The 15,246-nt window shown below is 54.6% G+C and overlaps 6 protein-coding genes across 6 annotated transcripts; 2 read left to right on the forward strand and 4 right to left on the reverse strand.

Annotated features, from left to right (window-relative positions):
• Positions 1-109: 109 nt before the first annotated feature.
• On the forward strand, positions 110-3,493 carry C7974DRAFT_410997 (uncharacterized protein; the record flags this gene model as incomplete). The annotated part of the gene is made up of 2 exons (XM_046143519.1): positions 110-3,327; positions 3,385-3,493. 2 exons carry the CDS (start codon positions 110-112, stop codon positions 3,491-3,493), a joined length of 3,327 nt encoding a protein of 1,108 aa, XP_045998743.1.
• A 212-nt stretch (positions 3,494-3,705) lies between these two features.
• Positions 3,706-5,276, reverse strand: C7974DRAFT_142926 (uncharacterized protein). Its single transcript, XM_046135635.1, has 4 exons — positions 4,994-5,276; positions 4,718-4,944; positions 4,518-4,657; positions 3,706-4,468 (listed from the first exon to the last, which is right to left on the reverse strand). Exons 1-4 carry the CDS (start codon positions 5,132-5,134, stop codon positions 3,840-3,842), a joined length of 1,137 nt encoding a protein of 378 aa, XP_045998744.1. The 5' UTR covers positions 5,135-5,276; the 3' UTR covers positions 3,706-3,839.
• A 501-nt stretch (positions 5,277-5,777) lies between these two features.
• On the forward strand, positions 5,778-8,459 carry C7974DRAFT_142894 (dimethylaniline monooxygenase (N-oxide forming)). The gene is made up of 2 exons (XM_046135633.1): positions 5,778-6,305; positions 6,584-8,459. The coding sequence occupies exons 1-2, from the start codon at positions 6,272-6,274 to the stop codon at positions 8,245-8,247; spliced, it is 1,698 nt and encodes a 565-aa protein (XP_045998745.1). The 5' UTR covers positions 5,778-6,271; the 3' UTR covers positions 8,248-8,459.
• C7974DRAFT_432431 (major facilitator superfamily domain-containing protein) lies at positions 8,344-9,855 on the reverse strand (the record flags this gene model as incomplete). The annotated part of the gene is made up of 1 exon (XM_046144855.1): positions 8,344-9,855. The coding sequence occupies one exon, from the start codon at positions 9,853-9,855 to the stop codon at positions 8,344-8,346; it is 1,512 nt and encodes a 503-aa protein (XP_045998746.1).
• A 1,069-nt stretch (positions 9,856-10,924) lies between these two features.
• C7974DRAFT_470439 (ASST-domain-containing protein) lies at positions 10,925-13,360 on the reverse strand. The gene is made up of 2 exons (XM_046146466.1): positions 12,855-13,360; positions 10,925-12,805 (listed from the first exon to the last, which is right to left on the reverse strand). Exons 1-2 carry the CDS (start codon positions 12,963-12,965, stop codon positions 11,009-11,011), a joined length of 1,908 nt encoding a protein of 635 aa, XP_045998747.1. The 5' UTR covers positions 12,966-13,360; the 3' UTR covers positions 10,925-11,008.
• A 284-nt stretch (positions 13,361-13,644) lies between these two features.
• C7974DRAFT_143018 (uncharacterized protein) lies at positions 13,645-14,849 on the reverse strand. Its single transcript, XM_046135637.1, has 3 exons — positions 14,520-14,849; positions 14,194-14,470; positions 13,645-14,138 (listed from the first exon to the last, which is right to left on the reverse strand). Exons 1-3 carry the CDS (start codon positions 14,653-14,655, stop codon positions 13,661-13,663), a joined length of 891 nt encoding a protein of 296 aa, XP_045998748.1. The 5' UTR covers positions 14,656-14,849; the 3' UTR covers positions 13,645-13,660.
• Between the last annotated feature and the right edge of the window lie 397 nt (positions 14,850-15,246).

The following is a 15,246-nucleotide window of genomic DNA, read 5'->3' on the forward strand; positions in this document are numbered from 1 at the left end:
CACTGTCGACTCTCGGGCATCCAACTACCGTGCGCAACCCTCGCGCTTAGATCTCACCTTTGCGTAAGTCGACTGCGCAACGCCCGGTACTGCTGCGCTGCACGCGACCATGTCTTTCGAGCAAAATCCTCCTGCAGACGCGCCAATGGAAGACGCGGACGATGACGACCTAGGCAAGCTGCTGCAATCAGCACAAGTGGGCGCTGCAACGGGCGGCGAGGATTTCTTCCAATCGTTGAACAACCGGGAGCTCGATCGAGGAGAGAAGGCGGACGATGCCATCGACTATGAAGACATCTCCGATGGTGATCTGCCGGACGAGGAGTTTACGACAGAGACCGATGGAATTTCGAACCTTCAAAACTTCAGTGGGACTACAGTGCAAGATTCTGGCGAGAGTTTCGAAGATGGCGGAGATGACATGGACGATTTATTCGGCGACGGACTCTCAAGCCCTGTTCTGGAACGGTCGCATCATTACAAGGACAAGCCGGTCGATTCTATCGAGGACCTCCTCAACGGAACACAATCACATATTGCAAGCGCTGGAAGTGGTAGACTGCAATCTGTGTCACAGAGCGTTACCTTTGGCACAACACAAGAAGACGACGAGGATGACGACCCGGAATGGCTTGAGCAGAAGCGCTTGTTTGAGCAGGCGCGTACTGGCAAGGAAGGCGAAGGCGCAGAAGGTCCAAAGACCACACGAGAGGACTTCGAGAAGATGTGGCCTAACTTCGAGGAGAAAGTGCCCCCGCGTTTCTTCAGCTTGGTGCCACGTAACCGTGCCTTCTACATCCCCAAGGTCCCGCAGAAGCAGCCAAAGATCATGCCTTTGACTAAGGCCAGTCTCGAAATCGCAATCGACCAGGAGAAGAGCTTTCGACTACCTGCAGCAGGACCTACAACCGGATCAAAGCGGCAGTTGGAGGAAGAGCAGGGTTGCCTAATCTACATTACGAGGGTTGTCAAAGAGGAGCAGGAAAGCGACGACCAAATGGAGTTAGACAACCTCGACCCACTTGATGATCGTGAGAGAATTGGCAATGTCTCCTGGAATGATCTTAAGATTGCTTGCGAAGACTGGGATATTCTGGATGACGGAAGTACTTCGGACCCCGACCAGCTCTTATCACCTCCAGATACGATCCTGGGGGATGACGATGGCGACTGGATACGTTCTCTCGTACCTTCCAAGAAGCGAAAGCTCGGCAGCCGAGAAACCCCAGTTACATTCTCAGTATACGATCACATGGATCTTCCGTCTTGGGATGACCCAGAAGCAGAGACTGCAAGGATCGCAAAGAAGATCATACTAGATATGAACGACCCGCATCTCCTGCTGGACATCCAGCTGCCTAGTGCAGAGCCACCAAAACCGCGCACTATGGGCCTTGGCCTCAAGCGTGACAATCGTGGCAGTCTCGCGAATCCTATGTTTAAGCGATACAACATCTCCAACGATGAGGCGTACGATGCGCTTAAAGAGAGTAGCCAGCAGAAGGTCCGCAGCACAATTGGTCACATGAATGTTGAGCATAGTTTGCCCGCGTTGAAGTTGCAATACCCCTTCTACAAGGTCAATCTCACCGATCGCGAGCTGCGATCCTTTCACAGGCCGACGATCGAGTTTAGACCTGGTGAGCGAGCCAGCATCTCGTTGCTCAAATCCGTCAAGCGAAAGCACAAAAAGAATCTCAAGCCATCGGAAGCATTCGCCACGGCCGAGGATCTCAACGTTGGCGACAACTCGGATCTCCTACTTGCTGAATACTCTGAAGAGTACCCTACGTCGCTGTCGAATTTCGGCATGGGCATAAAGATCCTCAATTACTATCGTCGCAAGGATATGGAAGACAGTGCTCGACCGAAGCGTGAGGACGGAATTGGAGAAACCTCGGTGCTATTGCCTCAGGATAAGAGTCCATTCTCACTCTTCGGCCAAGTTGAGCCTGGCCAGGAAGTACTGACTCTACACAACGCCATGTATCGAGCACCTGTCTTCAAGCATACGCCTGAATCGACGGACTTCCTTATCAGCAGAAGTAAGACTGGTGTTAATGGCACCAAATACTACATGCGAAATATCCCTCACCTTCTCGTTGTCGGCCAGCAATTTCCTTCAGTCGAAGTACCCGGTACGCACGCGCGCAAGGTTACCGAGGCTTCGAAGAAGCGACTCAAGATGCTTTCCTTCCGCATGTATAGGAGGGGTGAGACGTACAACATCAGGCAGCCGTGGGTCAGCAACGAGATGATCAAGCTACATCTTCCGGGAACCGAAATCGCACAAAATCGATCCCGCATGCGCGAAATCATGAAGTATGACAAGGACCTTGGTACCTGGAAGCCACAAGAAGGCGAGACGATTCCAGACGAGCCCATGTTGCGCACCTGGATCAAACCCGAGGACGTGTGTCTTATTGATTCAATGCATGCTGGTGACAAGCAGCTTCAGGACTCCGGTATCAAGTCGAACGACATCAGAGATGACGAAGAAGAGGCGGAAGGCGAGAATTCGGCAGTCAAACTGGCACCCTGGAACACCACAAAGAATTTCCTGAACGCTTGTGCAGGCAAAGCCATGCTGGAGTTGCACGGTGAAGGTGATCCTACCGGACAAGGTCTGGGATTCAGCTTCATCAAGGTCTCAATGAAGGGTGGTTTCCGCGACGTCGGGCAAAGTGCAGCAGATCAGGTCAATGCCAAGAAGCAGAAAGAACTGAGCGGTCACAGCTACAACGTTCAGCAGCAGCAAGCGATGTACGAGAATGCCATCAAGCGTATCTGGAACAGACAGAAAGAGAACCTTTCAGCAACAAACCCTCCAGAGGATATAGAGGAGGATGTGGATTCTGCTGCTGCTCGCAACGCACAACGCGGACGTTCTGAAATGGGTACACCAGCTCTGATGCGCGACGACGACACTATGAGTCAACTCAGTCGCAATAGTAATGCGGAAACTCACGGCAAGAAGTTGCGCATCACACGAACCGTCAAGAACAAGTACGACGAATTTGAAGAACAGGTGGTAACGGTCACCGATCCCGAGGTTATCAAGATGTACATCAAGCGCAAGAAGCAGGATCGCCTGATGAACATGCGTCTTGACGACATCAAGCCCACGGGTGACGCAGAGTACGATCGTCAACAACAGTTGAAGCTCATGGCTGAGCTGAAACGCCTGGAGCGCAACATGGAACGTCGACAAGGCCGTGAAAAGGCCAAAGGTCAGGCAACAGGCGACGGAGGTCCCGGCAAGGGTGGTGCAACACCTAGGAAGTGTGCCAATTGTGGTGAAGTTGGCCACATCAAGACAAACAAAAAGTAAGCTACATGCCGTCATGACTTTCAAGTTGACTATTTGCTAATGGTTCTACGCAGGCTTTGCCCACTACTCAATGGCCAGAAGAAGCAGAGTGATACCTTTAAGGACGCTTCCGCTGCAACTCCTGTACCTGCCACTCCCCAAACGGCTGGCTCGCCGCTCTAGTATGCTAGAGCCAGTCCGCTCCATCACATGCTCTACTAGCACTCAATGGGCGGCATATTTGATTTTTACACAAGCATAGCATTGGCGCTGGTGGTATTGCAACCTGGATGCATTATTCATGCTCGGGCCAGGGAAAATGTGTGGATTCGGCGCGTATGATACAAAACACTGCTGTTCTGATACCCAGTATTGCAAGGGAAACAGAAAGTTGACAGTTGAATGATACCAAATATTATTCCAGTCTGGCTCTGATTACGTTGCCGACCTGTCCATCTTAGTGTCTGGTACCCTACTTCGTAGCGCGGGGTCGTGCTGCGACCCGATGCTCTTCCCAGCGACGTGATGATCACGGGTTCCTCACTTCTGAGTGCAAGATCGTTTCTCGTGTCACCTGGATGCCGCCCAAATCTTCTCGTACCTCCACAGTGCTTGCATCTTGTAGGTCTGGTTTCGTGTGCTTGATGGAGCCCGATCTCTCGCTATCCCAGCCGTCCATGACAAGCTCGTCATTCCAGGTAGTCGGTATCACATGGATACTACGGTTCTTACCTCGACGTGCAGGTGTGCTTAGGGTGGACTTGAGGGGCTGCGAGTCGCCGTCTTGCAGGGAACCGCGACCATACTTGGAGCCGCCGGCCATGGAGTGAATCTTCTCGACACCGCGACGCGTCAGCGGGTAGATCATGGGAACGTTTCCGATGACGACGGCAACGAAGGTTTCGCGACATGCCCAGCTTCCTGCCGCTTGTGCGCCGTTGATCGGGTCCCTAATGATGAGGGCGCAACGCAGGATTCCGGCCATCATCACGAACACGCCACCTCCGAAGACAACGACAAGTGACAGTTTCCTCTTGAGCTCCAAATTGGCCTTCCACAACATGGGCATTGGGATTGACAAGAGATATATGTCGGTGAGGACGTTGAGGACCACGGTCACATACAAGTCAATCTTGGAGACAGCTGGCTGGCAAAAGTCTGCAGAGTCGGTCAGCCCTTGCGTATGCATGTTATCTAGCGCGCTTACTGCCCGGGTCCGGTTGGATCTGCCAGTTGCGTTTGAAAGGCTGACAACCCAGCAGGATGGACAGCTCTGTAGCGATGTATGTCGCACCGATCAACGCATAGCCGACCTTGACACGCAACTCAAGGTAATATAGCCCAGCTCTGCATATTGTCAGTACAACGTCGATTGAACCATGTATACTGGGTAAGGAGACAACTCACGTCAGTCTCGAGTAAAAGTGGCACATGCACAACTTCAGCGTCCATAGGAGAAGTGTGTACAGACTCCAGCCTACCAGCTGCGTCTTCGATCCACCTACCCGAAGCGCGTACTCCTGTGACTCAGGATCGAGTTGTATTCGCTGCTCTTCTGTCATGCCATTGTTCGCAAGTCCGCGCCACCATGCACCGACAATGTATGCAGTTGCTGTTTCGAGACCGTATATGACCTAAAACCGGGTGAGCAGAGACTAAGACCGGCGAAGCAATCATACGAACAGCAGCAAAACACATAAGATAATCGTCAAACTGGAACTTATGGACGCCTACCGCGACCGCGCGCGCAACAATCCTCAGTGCGATGAAGGCGGTGCCCACGCCAAGGAGCGTGAATGCCTCAGTCGTGAAAGAGTCCGCCATGTTTCTTCTAGGTCTCGTTCGACCGCGGTCGAGAGTAAAGTTCAGGAACAGGTCTGCCACAGGGCACTGACAGCCTCGGTCTTAATGAGCGACACATCGGTCCCCAGTCATTGTCCATCACTGCGGCGAACAATGGAGCCGTTTGCAAGACAGCAAGGTTTCGCAGTGACACTATACGCTTGTGGAAAGAGAGGCGGATCATCCGTATCTTGATTCGTCTCAATCTTGTACACATGTGGAAGCCGAGCGGTCGAGCCGGTATTTGCACGTCCACGAACAATGGAGTCAAACGCTCCTCATTCCGGTTACAGTCAAGTTGGGGCCGGGGAGGAGAGGGCAATGCCGAACGAACGGGACTACAAACACGAAGGGGCCAACGAACGGAAGAAACAAGCCACTCACTGGCTTGATCACACTGTTCGTCCCTACACCTCCTGTCTTTGTCCCCCTTGCTGCCCATCGACACTGTTCTGACCAATAGGCCCGACTGGCATGTTGCAGTGTGCTCCTCGGGCACTCGCTCCGTTCCGGCCGTCTGGTTGTCGCGTTATGTGATGCGCGTCTGGGAAATAGATCGACAGCTGTACGACTGCACTCCTTTTGACATCCGAGACCTGAATAGCGATGCTTGCAAATGGGCGCATCAATTTCTTCGGAGGCGGCGACAACTGCGACAAACCGTTTCGCCGCGCACCGTGAAGATCGCCTCCTCATCAATGTGACACGGTGAACTAAACGGCTCGAGCCGTTGAGGCGGACCCGGCAACGGCATGACGACGCAGGCCTGGCGCGCCCCACACCACCCCGTTCAAGGCTCGCAACCCGAAGTCAACGATAACAATCACCTTCACTATGAGATCCCGGTGTTATGAGTCGCTAAAATTCACCGAGAGCCCACAATTGTTGTTCCAAATACGCTTTCCGCATGGTCGAAAGGGAAACCGAAATGCATCCCATCCTGCAAAGCCTTACATGTGGCACCTTCCACTAGTGGTTCACGACGTTTCCGTGCTCCTGGGTTTGCAAGCATCTGCAGGTCACACTTAATCTGGGTAGACCGGTCGCTCCCCTTCTCTTCCGTGGTTGCTTTGTGGTTGCTTTTCTCCATCCTCTAGTCAACAAACGAACTCAATCGACATGGAAGAAGTTGACTTGGTCGTTGTGGGAACAGGTAGGTTACGCGTCGATCTTGTTCACTCCAGGGCGGATACGGCGTGCCCTCTCAATGCCAGGATTTATAGGCAGGCGTTGTGTTGTCGTGTCAAATTCTTTGTTTGAAGTTGGGTGTTACCACGCCATACGGAGGCATGGGAAGTGGCTGTCAGATTCCCTGCAAACACGAGCTGTCACTTCCTTTTTTCGAAAACCATGCTTAGCGTTGGGATCGCACAGAGAAGCATCGCAACACCTTTTCAAAAATCAATGCACAAGACTGACATCAACTCGCAGGCTGGTACGGCCTTGCCGCAGCAAAAGCATACATTGAGCTTCACCCGAACGAAGATATCGTCGTGCTTGAGGGCGGCCCGAGCATCGGCGGCGTCTGGAGCCATGATCGCCTCTATCCTGGGCTGAAGTCCAATAACATGCTCGGTACCTATGAATTCAGCGACTTTCCAATGGACCCTGCCACGTACGGCGTTCAGCCAGGAGAGCACATCCCGGGCTCGGTTCTGCACAAGTACCTGACCTCCTTTGCAAAGGAATCAGGCATCTATCCTCGTACTCGGCTGAATACTCGGGTCGAGTCTGCTGAAGAGAACCTTAAAACTGGCAATTGGACCTTGAGTACGAGAGATACTGTGACCGGTAAAGAAGCATTTCTGCACACCAAGAAGTTGATTGTCGCCACTGGACTCACTTCCGAGCCTCACCTGCCGAGTTTCGTCGGAGAGGCAGACTTCAACTCGCCGATCTTCCACTCCAAAGACTTTCATAAGCAAGCCGAGACTATCTCAACGGCTCGTAATGTTGTTGTTCTAGGAGGCGCCAAGAGCTCGTGGGATGCTGCGTATGCTTACGCCAGTGCTGGAGTCTCGGTCGACATGGTCATCCGCCAGAGTGGTCGTGGACCCGTGTGGATGGCACCGCCCTACGTGACGCCTCTCAAGAAATGGTTAGAGAAACTCGTCCATACACGCTTCCTGACGTGGCTGAGCCCTTGTATCTGGGGCGATGAGGACGGGTACGGTGGCATTCGCCGCCTCCTACACGGCACCTGGCTAGGGCGCAAGATTGTCGACTCGTTCTGGGGCATTCTTGGCAGCGACGCAATCGATCTTATGGAGTACAACAAGCATCCCGAGACCAAGAAGCTCATCCCCTGGCACTCGGCATTCTGGATTGGAAGCGGCCTTAGCATTCGCAACTTCCCAACAGACTTCCTCGAATACATCCGCAACGGCCAAGTCCGCGTCCACATCGCAGAAATCACGCAGCTGTCCAAAAAGACGGTCCATCTTTCCTCCGGCGAGCAAATCAAAGCAGAAGTCCTTTTCTGCGCAACGGGCTGGAAATCACGTCCCCCTATCAACTTCCTCCCGTCCGGACGGCATGCTGAGCTCGGTGTCCCCCACTACTCCGCGAAGCCCGATGCGCTCGTCACCGAAGCCGACTCGCTCATCCTCAACAAATTCCCCCGGCTCCAGAACCAGCCCAGCGTTGCAACCTCGACTCGCAGCGAGACGGACGCCGAGACGCCAAACCAGCCGTTCCAGCTCTATCGCTTCATCGCGCCCCCGGCCACGATGGAAAAGCGCAACATTGCGTTCGCGGGCATGATGTCGACGATCAGCACCTCGATCTGCGCGCAAGCACAGGCGCTCTGGATCTCGGCCTACTTTGATGGGAGGCTGGACCGCCTCCCTACCGCGGAGCAGGCGCGCTGGGTTACGACGCTGCACGCGCGGTTCGGGCGGTGGAGGTACCCCTGTGGCTATGGCGCGCGGCTGCCGGACTTTGTGTTCGATGCTGTGCCGTATCTGGACATGCTGCTCAAGGACGTGGGCCTGGAGAGCCACAGGAAGGGCGGAAGGATTGCGGAGTGGACGGAGCCGTATGGGCCGGAGGACTACAAGGGGCTGACAGGGGAGTGGGCGAGGAAGCATGAGTGAGGCGCAGGGCGCGAGGTGAAAAGCGGGATATTCGTTGATTCGTTATTCATGCACGTCATTAGCCGGTGCGGCCATGTCAGATACCAGATATGCAGTCTAGCCTTTGTTTCTGGCCTCGTCCTCGTTTTCCTCGAGCACGATCTCATACCCCGACCCGTTCTTCACCCATAGGCTCGCAAGACACCCCACCGCGCTAACGCCCGCGATAGCCCACCACCCCACCCCCAGGATCCCCCTTTCCAAACCAACCCCGAACCAATAACCTCCCGCCACGGGACCCAGCGTGCGCATCGCAGAGCTCACGCTCTGCCCGACACCGTGGATAGTGCCGAGAACGGTGGGGTGTGGACTTGCGTTGTTGACCAGGATGATGGAGGCCGGCAGCGCGAACGTGCGCGCAGAGACCTGCAGCGTGAGCATGAGGACGATGCCGAGCCAGATCAGCACGCCCGACGCCGGCTGGGGCGGCGCGGTCGCCGACGGCAGCAGCGCGAGATACGGCGCGAGAGCGTATGCGAGGGGGAAGAGGAGGAGGGAGTAGCGGAAGCACCGCATGAGTCCGAAGCGCGCGTTTGCCCAGGGGTAGAGCAGGATTTGCAGCGCGAGGCCGACGATGCCCAGGATCGCTAGCGACGAGCCGAGGAGAGACGGCGAGAAGGCGAGGCCGCCTGTGAAGTGCACGGCGTCTGTTCTGGCTGTTTGATCTGGTGTGGGGCGTGGAGTCGAGAGGAATATGATCCACAGGCCGGAGAAAGCGCCCATGTGCAGATCGAAGATGGCGACACTGAGCAGTGTCCATAGCACGTTCGGTGTCCAGATCTTCGAGAAGGGTAGCCGGGCTGATTGGTGTCCATTTGGCCCACGCTTCTCGAGGATGCTGTGAGCATTCTGTCCGTTGCGAGTAGACAGAACCGCAACAACGCCACGATACATGTCCGTCATCTGATCTACAAACGACCGGTCATGCCTTTTCGTGGCTAGCGTTTCTTCTAGGAACACTGTGACCAGTCCAGCTTCTGCAAAGAGAAGAGCAGTACATAGCAGACTAGGCAGCGCGTATGGAAAAGCCTCGAGGACACTCGACACATACGCTCCGCCGAACAAGCGCGGGTGTGTCAACACAGGATGCACCAGAGCACCCCCAACAACCGGACCAAGTATGTTAGCAACATTGAACGCGACCGGCAAAAGTAGAAACGCCCTCGAGTGCCACTTCTTGTCCACGCTCTCCGCGACCATGGTCCTGGCAGCGCCCACAGTCCCGTTGACCGCCCCTCCCAGCACCCTCCACGCCACCATCTGCGCAAAGCTCAGACTAAACGCCACCCCTACGCAGCTCAGCCCGGTCCCCAGAAGCCCAATCAGCAGAACCGCCTTGCGTCCCACGAGCGGCGAGTCTGCCGCACGGCCCCAGAGAATGGAAGTCACGATCTGCGCGAACGTGAATGAGCCTTGCAGGACGCCGGCCTGGTACGAGAGGGAGGCGGTGGGGATCCCGATGTCGAAGGAGCGGAGTTGTTCGACCATGTAGGACTGGAGGGACGCCATTTGCCAGAAGTCGACGAGGCGCGAGAGCGCGAGGATGGCCAGCGCTGTCTTGTTTGGCATGTTGAGCCATGTTGGCGTGATCTCCTCGACTGTTTCCTCACTCGGAGTCTCTATGTCGTGGGTGGGTCCGCCCGGTTCCGTGATCCGGATGGTAGGTGTGGTGGGTTGGCGGGGCGAAGGGAGAGGGTATTGTGCCGACTCTCTGCGCTGGTGCAGCGACCTGCGCGCATCGGAGTTCACATCTGCGGAGGTGCTTTGTTGTCGCTTATGGAAATTGCTTAAGATCATCTCGGACACCTCTTCCTCCTACAACAACTGGTGTGTAGGAAAGACTCGGTATTCAGTACAGACCATATACCTCGAACGCAGGCCGGTTGTATCGCGTCACGGGAGGGCAACCTCTGGGGAACTCTTGTGCATGGGCAGCTGTCTGCGCAGCAGTTATGTAGCCTGAGGCCACAACAATATAGTCCTGGATGTGAGGCAGGACGCATACGAAGTACACAGTAACGAGTAGGAACGCAACCACGTAGGGAATGTACGAGACGAACTTGTCGAAGCGTTCGGAAGACATATGGAAACAAGATGGGGAAAAATTGGAGTTGGTCGTGGTATATGCTCGGAAAAGACGGCAGTGTCGAAGCTTGAATGTGGGAATGAAGCGATGTGAGAGGGAAATACAGAAAGACGTATGCACACAAGCTTTCACCCACATCGCTCCACTCCAGCGATAACCCAGCTCGTTGCAGTTGCGTAGACGCGGCTGGTTGGCGGCGTGATCGGGGTGGGTCTGACGTTCAAGCAGGTGGAGACTTCCTGAAACCCATTGACCGCGTTTGATCGGCGACGGTATGCGCTGAAATCCAGTTTACGTACGCGTCATGTTCGGCCCGTTGCGCGTCCTCATCTTGAGTTATTGAATCCGGGGTCAAAGTGTGGTCCCCGTTGCGATTAATCGTGCGAAACCTGGTGACACAATTTTGTACTGTCGCGTGGTATAGGGATGTACAATCCATTGCATCTGTAAAGTGTAGCGTGGCTTGGCACTATGTAGCGTCCGACTTCCTTCTATAGCACGAGACTCCATGGCAATAATGCACGTACTATCGGTATGTATATCTGATCCACGTCTTGTGTCATAAAGGGTATCAATTATAGCTTTGTTACAGATCGGCTCAAGAAAAGGCCCGTAAATACACGCCGATCGCTTCCCTCACATGCTGTCTGTCGTCTCCAGCTTGTGATAATTTGCATCAGATCGCATGCCTCTTCCACCTAGAAATCCTGGAACAAACGAAACGAAGCGGTCATGTCCCGCAGCACCGAGTCTAGCCAGCCTCCTCTTCCCCAGTATGAAAGACACACCACCAGCGACAAGGAGGATTAGAACCGCTGGGATTGTCAAAGCCGACAGCGACCACCCGTGGGCAGTGTACTTCAGAATCGGGTAGTAGTTGACCGTGTTGACACCCAGATTGGTTGTGTAGTTCTCGCCACGATCACCGACCTCCGGCATCGTCTTGTTGAACTCCTCGCCTTCTTGGAGGGGCTTGATATCGTCGCATCCACGGTCATCACAACCGAGTACGATCAGATCCGAAGGCACGAAGGTCTTGACGATGCTCGATCGTCCTCTTTTCAGCGGCTTGTGGTCGGCGTCCAACGCCTCAGCGTATGCCCAACCTTTCGAACTTGACAGAGTGTATTCCGTCTCGAAGCCAGTCTTGTTGGCTGTACCAGCAAGCTTCCATGGTCCGTTTGACGAGTCAGCCGTGAAAAAGTTCCAGTAACGCACTTCTGTTGCACCGTTCCAACTGACGTAGAAGACTAGGTTGGAAGAGTCGGTGCGAGAGTAAGTCCATAGACTCGGCGAAGTCAGAGGCTCTCCTTTCCAGACGTACTTGTTGCAGCGGTACATCATGACGTCGCTTGCACGTTGAGCAACCTTTCCGTACATAACAGCTTCCCCGCTGGGCAGATGCTCGGAGAAGTACGCATGATCGCCCCAACCAATAAAGAAATTCTTCTCAGGCAAGATTTGCATGTTACCTTGCGAGCCAGATAGAATGCCTCTTTCTTCTGGCGCTCGCCATTCGTGAAGTTTGCTGGCAGTACGCTGCACGTGGTTGATACCAATGAGCATGCCGCGCGACTCTCGGTTCGTGATGTTAAAAGTGTTGCTTGCATTGTCGAACAAGCTAATCAATGTATGTGTCGCATTCTCTTTGAAGAAGAGCGCATGGTGCTGGCTCGAGAAATGCAGATTGACGTTTTTGAAAGTGGGATTTGCACCATTGAGTTGCCAGATTACCTGGCCAGTCACGCCAGAGATCTTGTAGACCGCACCCACGTGTCGAGCAGAAATGAGATAGTCGCCCTCGGCATTCTTGTCAATCGAGTTGATGTGGAAGAAGTCCCACGGCGTGTCTCTTGTCAACCCATTCCCGCTCGTGTCGGTGCAGTCAATGCATGTATAGGAGAAGCTGGGGGCGATGTGGTCCAGGGCGCGCCACTCGAAGAGCAGTTCTCCAGTCTCGACATCAATCTCCTGGAACAAGCTGTCGTGGATCCAGCCGATGCCGGGACCGACACCAAATGCGCCTAGATCGTACTGTCGAGGTTGGTAAATTGTAACCAACGCTCGTTTTCCGCCATCAATCAGACGAAACTCATGCATGTCCATCTGGGTTGCAGCGCCGACAGCTTCCACAGTCCGTACAACGCGGTAGTTGTTGTTCATGATGACCCCATGTCCGCGTGCCCACCCATGGTGCTGATTCCCTTGAAAGAAGCAAATGTGGTCTGCGCCCTGGTATTCGCAGACATGCGGATTATGGGACGTTGAGCCGCCCAGTGTACCCGCGCTAGACCATACAAGCTGTCCATTGTTGTCGTAGATGTACGGTCCGGGGTCTGTATTCCGGTACGGAGCAAGGAAGAGGTATCCTGGGGCCAAAAGCTCCGGTCTGAGAATGTCGAAGTTGATAATGGGAGCATGAAGATCCGGTCGCTAGCCATGACATCAGACAGGCACTACGTCTCGTGTTCGTGTGACTTACCGATCGGAAAATTGATGTTGGGGATGTAGTGTTGTCTAGATCAGCAGCCGCCAGGTCTAGAAGAACGAAAAGAGTGGCACATAAGCTCGACAGAGGTTGAAACCACAGCATCGCGGCTCAAACGGGCAGAGAACGAGCAACACTCCAACGAAAAGGGCAGATAGGGATCTTGAAAACAGTAGGCACTTCAGATTTCACTCCTGAGCATACTCGGCCCATGATGCCTGCTCGCAATGCTCTGAACATATTTTCTAGAACGCGTCTCCTTCCCGAGCATTGAGCATAGCGGCATGTCAGGTTAGCCGGGGCCGTTAGTATCAACGTCGAAGCGAAGCTTGCGTGTACCGTGGAGACGTTTCATGACGCTTGTGACAGGCTGATCCGCGCGGCACGTCTCAGAAAGACGGGTACTTTACTTGATGCTGATCTGCGGGCGCGAGATGAAGCCTTCTGTCGCCGTGTCATCGTCCGCTGATCGTTCGGTTCCTCGCCAGAACCAGCCGAAGGTTAGGAGTGGTGACCAGAGACGCGTCCTGTCGCACAACGATGGCTGGGAAAGCGCGCTTGGAAAAGTGGGTCCCTCCACCATGACGGAGCCGCAACGATGGAGCCCGCAACAACGGCCAACCATACAATGTCAAGCAGTCTCAACTTGACCGATACTTGGGATTTTGCACAGAAGGCGAAGCGTCGGCACGAGGGCAGCAGCCAAGAAAATCATGATGAACCAAAACTCGTTGTCTCGAACATAAAAGATGTATATACAAAACGCTAAAACACCATACAGACCACAGCTCTGCAAGAAATCACGCGCGCAAAAACCCCATCAGCGACGGCAGCCTCCCCCCCAGACCCAACCTATGCACCGTCACACTCGCACTCAACACCGCCGCCACCAACCCACCCCCCATGACAAACCCCCTGAACAGCACATTCCCCAACTGCGCCCTATTCCGCGCCTTACACCTATCCACAAACCCATCCGTATCATTAACATGCGGAAACTTCTTCCCCTTCGGCACCGGCACGTCCAAGAACTCGCACAGCGGCGCCCAGCCCTGGCCCATCTTGTACTCGAGCAGGTTCTCCGGGGGCACGAGAGTCCGCAGCTCGGCGTAGTAGTCGGTGAAGACCTGCTTGCCGTACGTGCGGAAATCGCCCTTGAAAAACGTCGTCCAGAACTTGTGCAGCATGGGCTGGTACAGCCCCGCGCCCCAGTCCCACTGCGCGACGAACTTGAGCTCGAGGTCGTTGGCGCGCCAGTCGACGGTTTTGAGCGTTGAGCTGGTTGATATCAGATCTGGGATGTGTGGCTTCAGGGGAGAGGAGGGGAACTTACGCGTGCCAGGAATCAACGTCGCGGGTGGTAATCAGGACTTTGGCTTCGGGGTACGCTTCGATGAGTTCTTTCGCGAAGGCGACGGCGGGCCAGTCGCACACGGCCTGGCAGTGGCCGAGGAGCTGGTCCCACTGCTCTCTGCCGAATTCGCCCTCGCCGTCGAATTTGGCGGCGAAGGCGTCCTGCCACATCAGGCAGTCAGGCGGGTTTTCTACGCTGGCAGACATCATGTGGTATGTGTCTGTGAAGCCGAGCTCCTGGAGTGCGGAGCGGAGGGCTGTTTCGGATCAGCAAACTATCCATATGTAGAGATGTGAGTGTCGTACATGCGGTGCCTGTTCTGCCTAGGCCTAGGGCGAGAACGCGCATTGGGACTTCTCGTTTGCATTGTCTGCGGTCTATATCCGTGTCTGCTGTGAATATGTCGGTTACAGGTTTGGGAGTATATGGTTGGTTCGCCATGCTGCCAGGTTCAGTTGGAAGATACTGTATGATACGAAAGAGACCAAGTGAGAACCAAAGTGAACAATGTTTAGACTTGGTAGTATTGAGATGCAGGGTCGCTATATTCCAGTCCGAAGGGCAGAGGTGGTGGATCTCTCTCTATTCCCCCATCTCATCTCTCCTTCCCCCAATTTGTGTGACCGCGTGGACATCTTCATGTCGGTCATACGTGCACCCTGGCAGGCTGCGTAGATGCATTCGCAGCTGGAGCGTCCTGGTGTGGATCTCAATTAGCAGACCCCGGTTTCAGACGCAGATTGATGAGCGAGGACAAACACTACGATCAGCGCCGGCATTGAACTGACGTGTGTCAAACAAGTCCACTGAATAAGATCGAAATGTGGGTATCAAGCGACTCGAGCTAGATCCCTGCTGCTCCTGTCGAGAATCAGAGTCAGGCGCTCAGGCGCGCATGTTGACGAGTCGATCGCCACGTTTGATGAGAGGACGCGTCCAACGCTTTTGTCTTCGTCGTCGGCGTCCCATTGACGGTGTTGCAGACTAGTTGACGCATATCTGTGTCTGCACTTGACACGCGTTCTCACTCCA

This window comes from Boeremia exigua, assembly GCF_020726555.1.
Source record: "Boeremia exigua strain MPI-SDFR-AT-0100 chromosome Unknown C7974scaffold_4, whole genome shotgun sequence".
Classification (NCBI taxonomy): domain Eukaryota; kingdom Fungi; phylum Ascomycota; class Dothideomycetes; order Pleosporales; family Didymellaceae; genus Boeremia; species Boeremia exigua.

Bases quoted from the DNA above. Each gene is read 5' to 3' on its own strand.
- C7974DRAFT_143018 (XM_046135637.1), bottom strand. From the start codon at position 14,655: ATGGCGAACCAACCATATACTCCCAAACCTGTAACCGACATATTCACA. The intron at 14,471-14,519 runs GTACGACACTCA...GATCCGAAACAG, and splicing joins AGGCAGAACAGGCACCGCAT to CCCTCCGCTCCGCACTCCAG. The intron at 14,139-14,193 runs GTAAGTTCCCCT...GATATCAACCAG, and splicing joins GACGTTGATTCCTGGCACGC to CTCAACGCTCAAAACCGTCG.
- C7974DRAFT_142926 (XM_046135635.1), bottom strand. From the start codon at position 5,134: ATGGCGGACTCTTTCACGACTGAGGCATTCACGCTCCTTGGCGTGGGC. The intron at 4,945-4,993 runs GTTCGTATGATT...ACCCGGTTTTAG, and splicing joins ATCTTATGTGTTTTGCTGCT to GTCATATACGGTCTCGAAAC. The intron at 4,469-4,517 runs GTAAGCGCGCTA...CCGACTCTGCAG, and splicing joins GATCCAACCGGACCCGGGCA to ACTTTTGCCAGCCAGCTGTC.
- C7974DRAFT_470439 (XM_046146466.1), bottom strand. From the start codon at position 12,965: ATGCTGTGGTTTCAACCTCTGTCGAGCTTATGTGCCACTCTTTTCGTT. The intron at 12,806-12,854 runs GTAAGTCACACG...TGTCATGGCTAG, and splicing joins CAACATCAATTTTCCGATCG to CGACCGGATCTTCATGCTCC.
- C7974DRAFT_142894 (XM_046135633.1), top strand. From the start codon at position 6,272: ATGGAAGAAGTTGACTTGGTCGTTGTGGGAACAG. The intron at 6,306-6,583 runs GTAGGTTACGCG...ATCAACTCGCAG, and splicing joins CTTGGTCGTTGTGGGAACAG to GCTGGTACGGCCTTGCCGCA.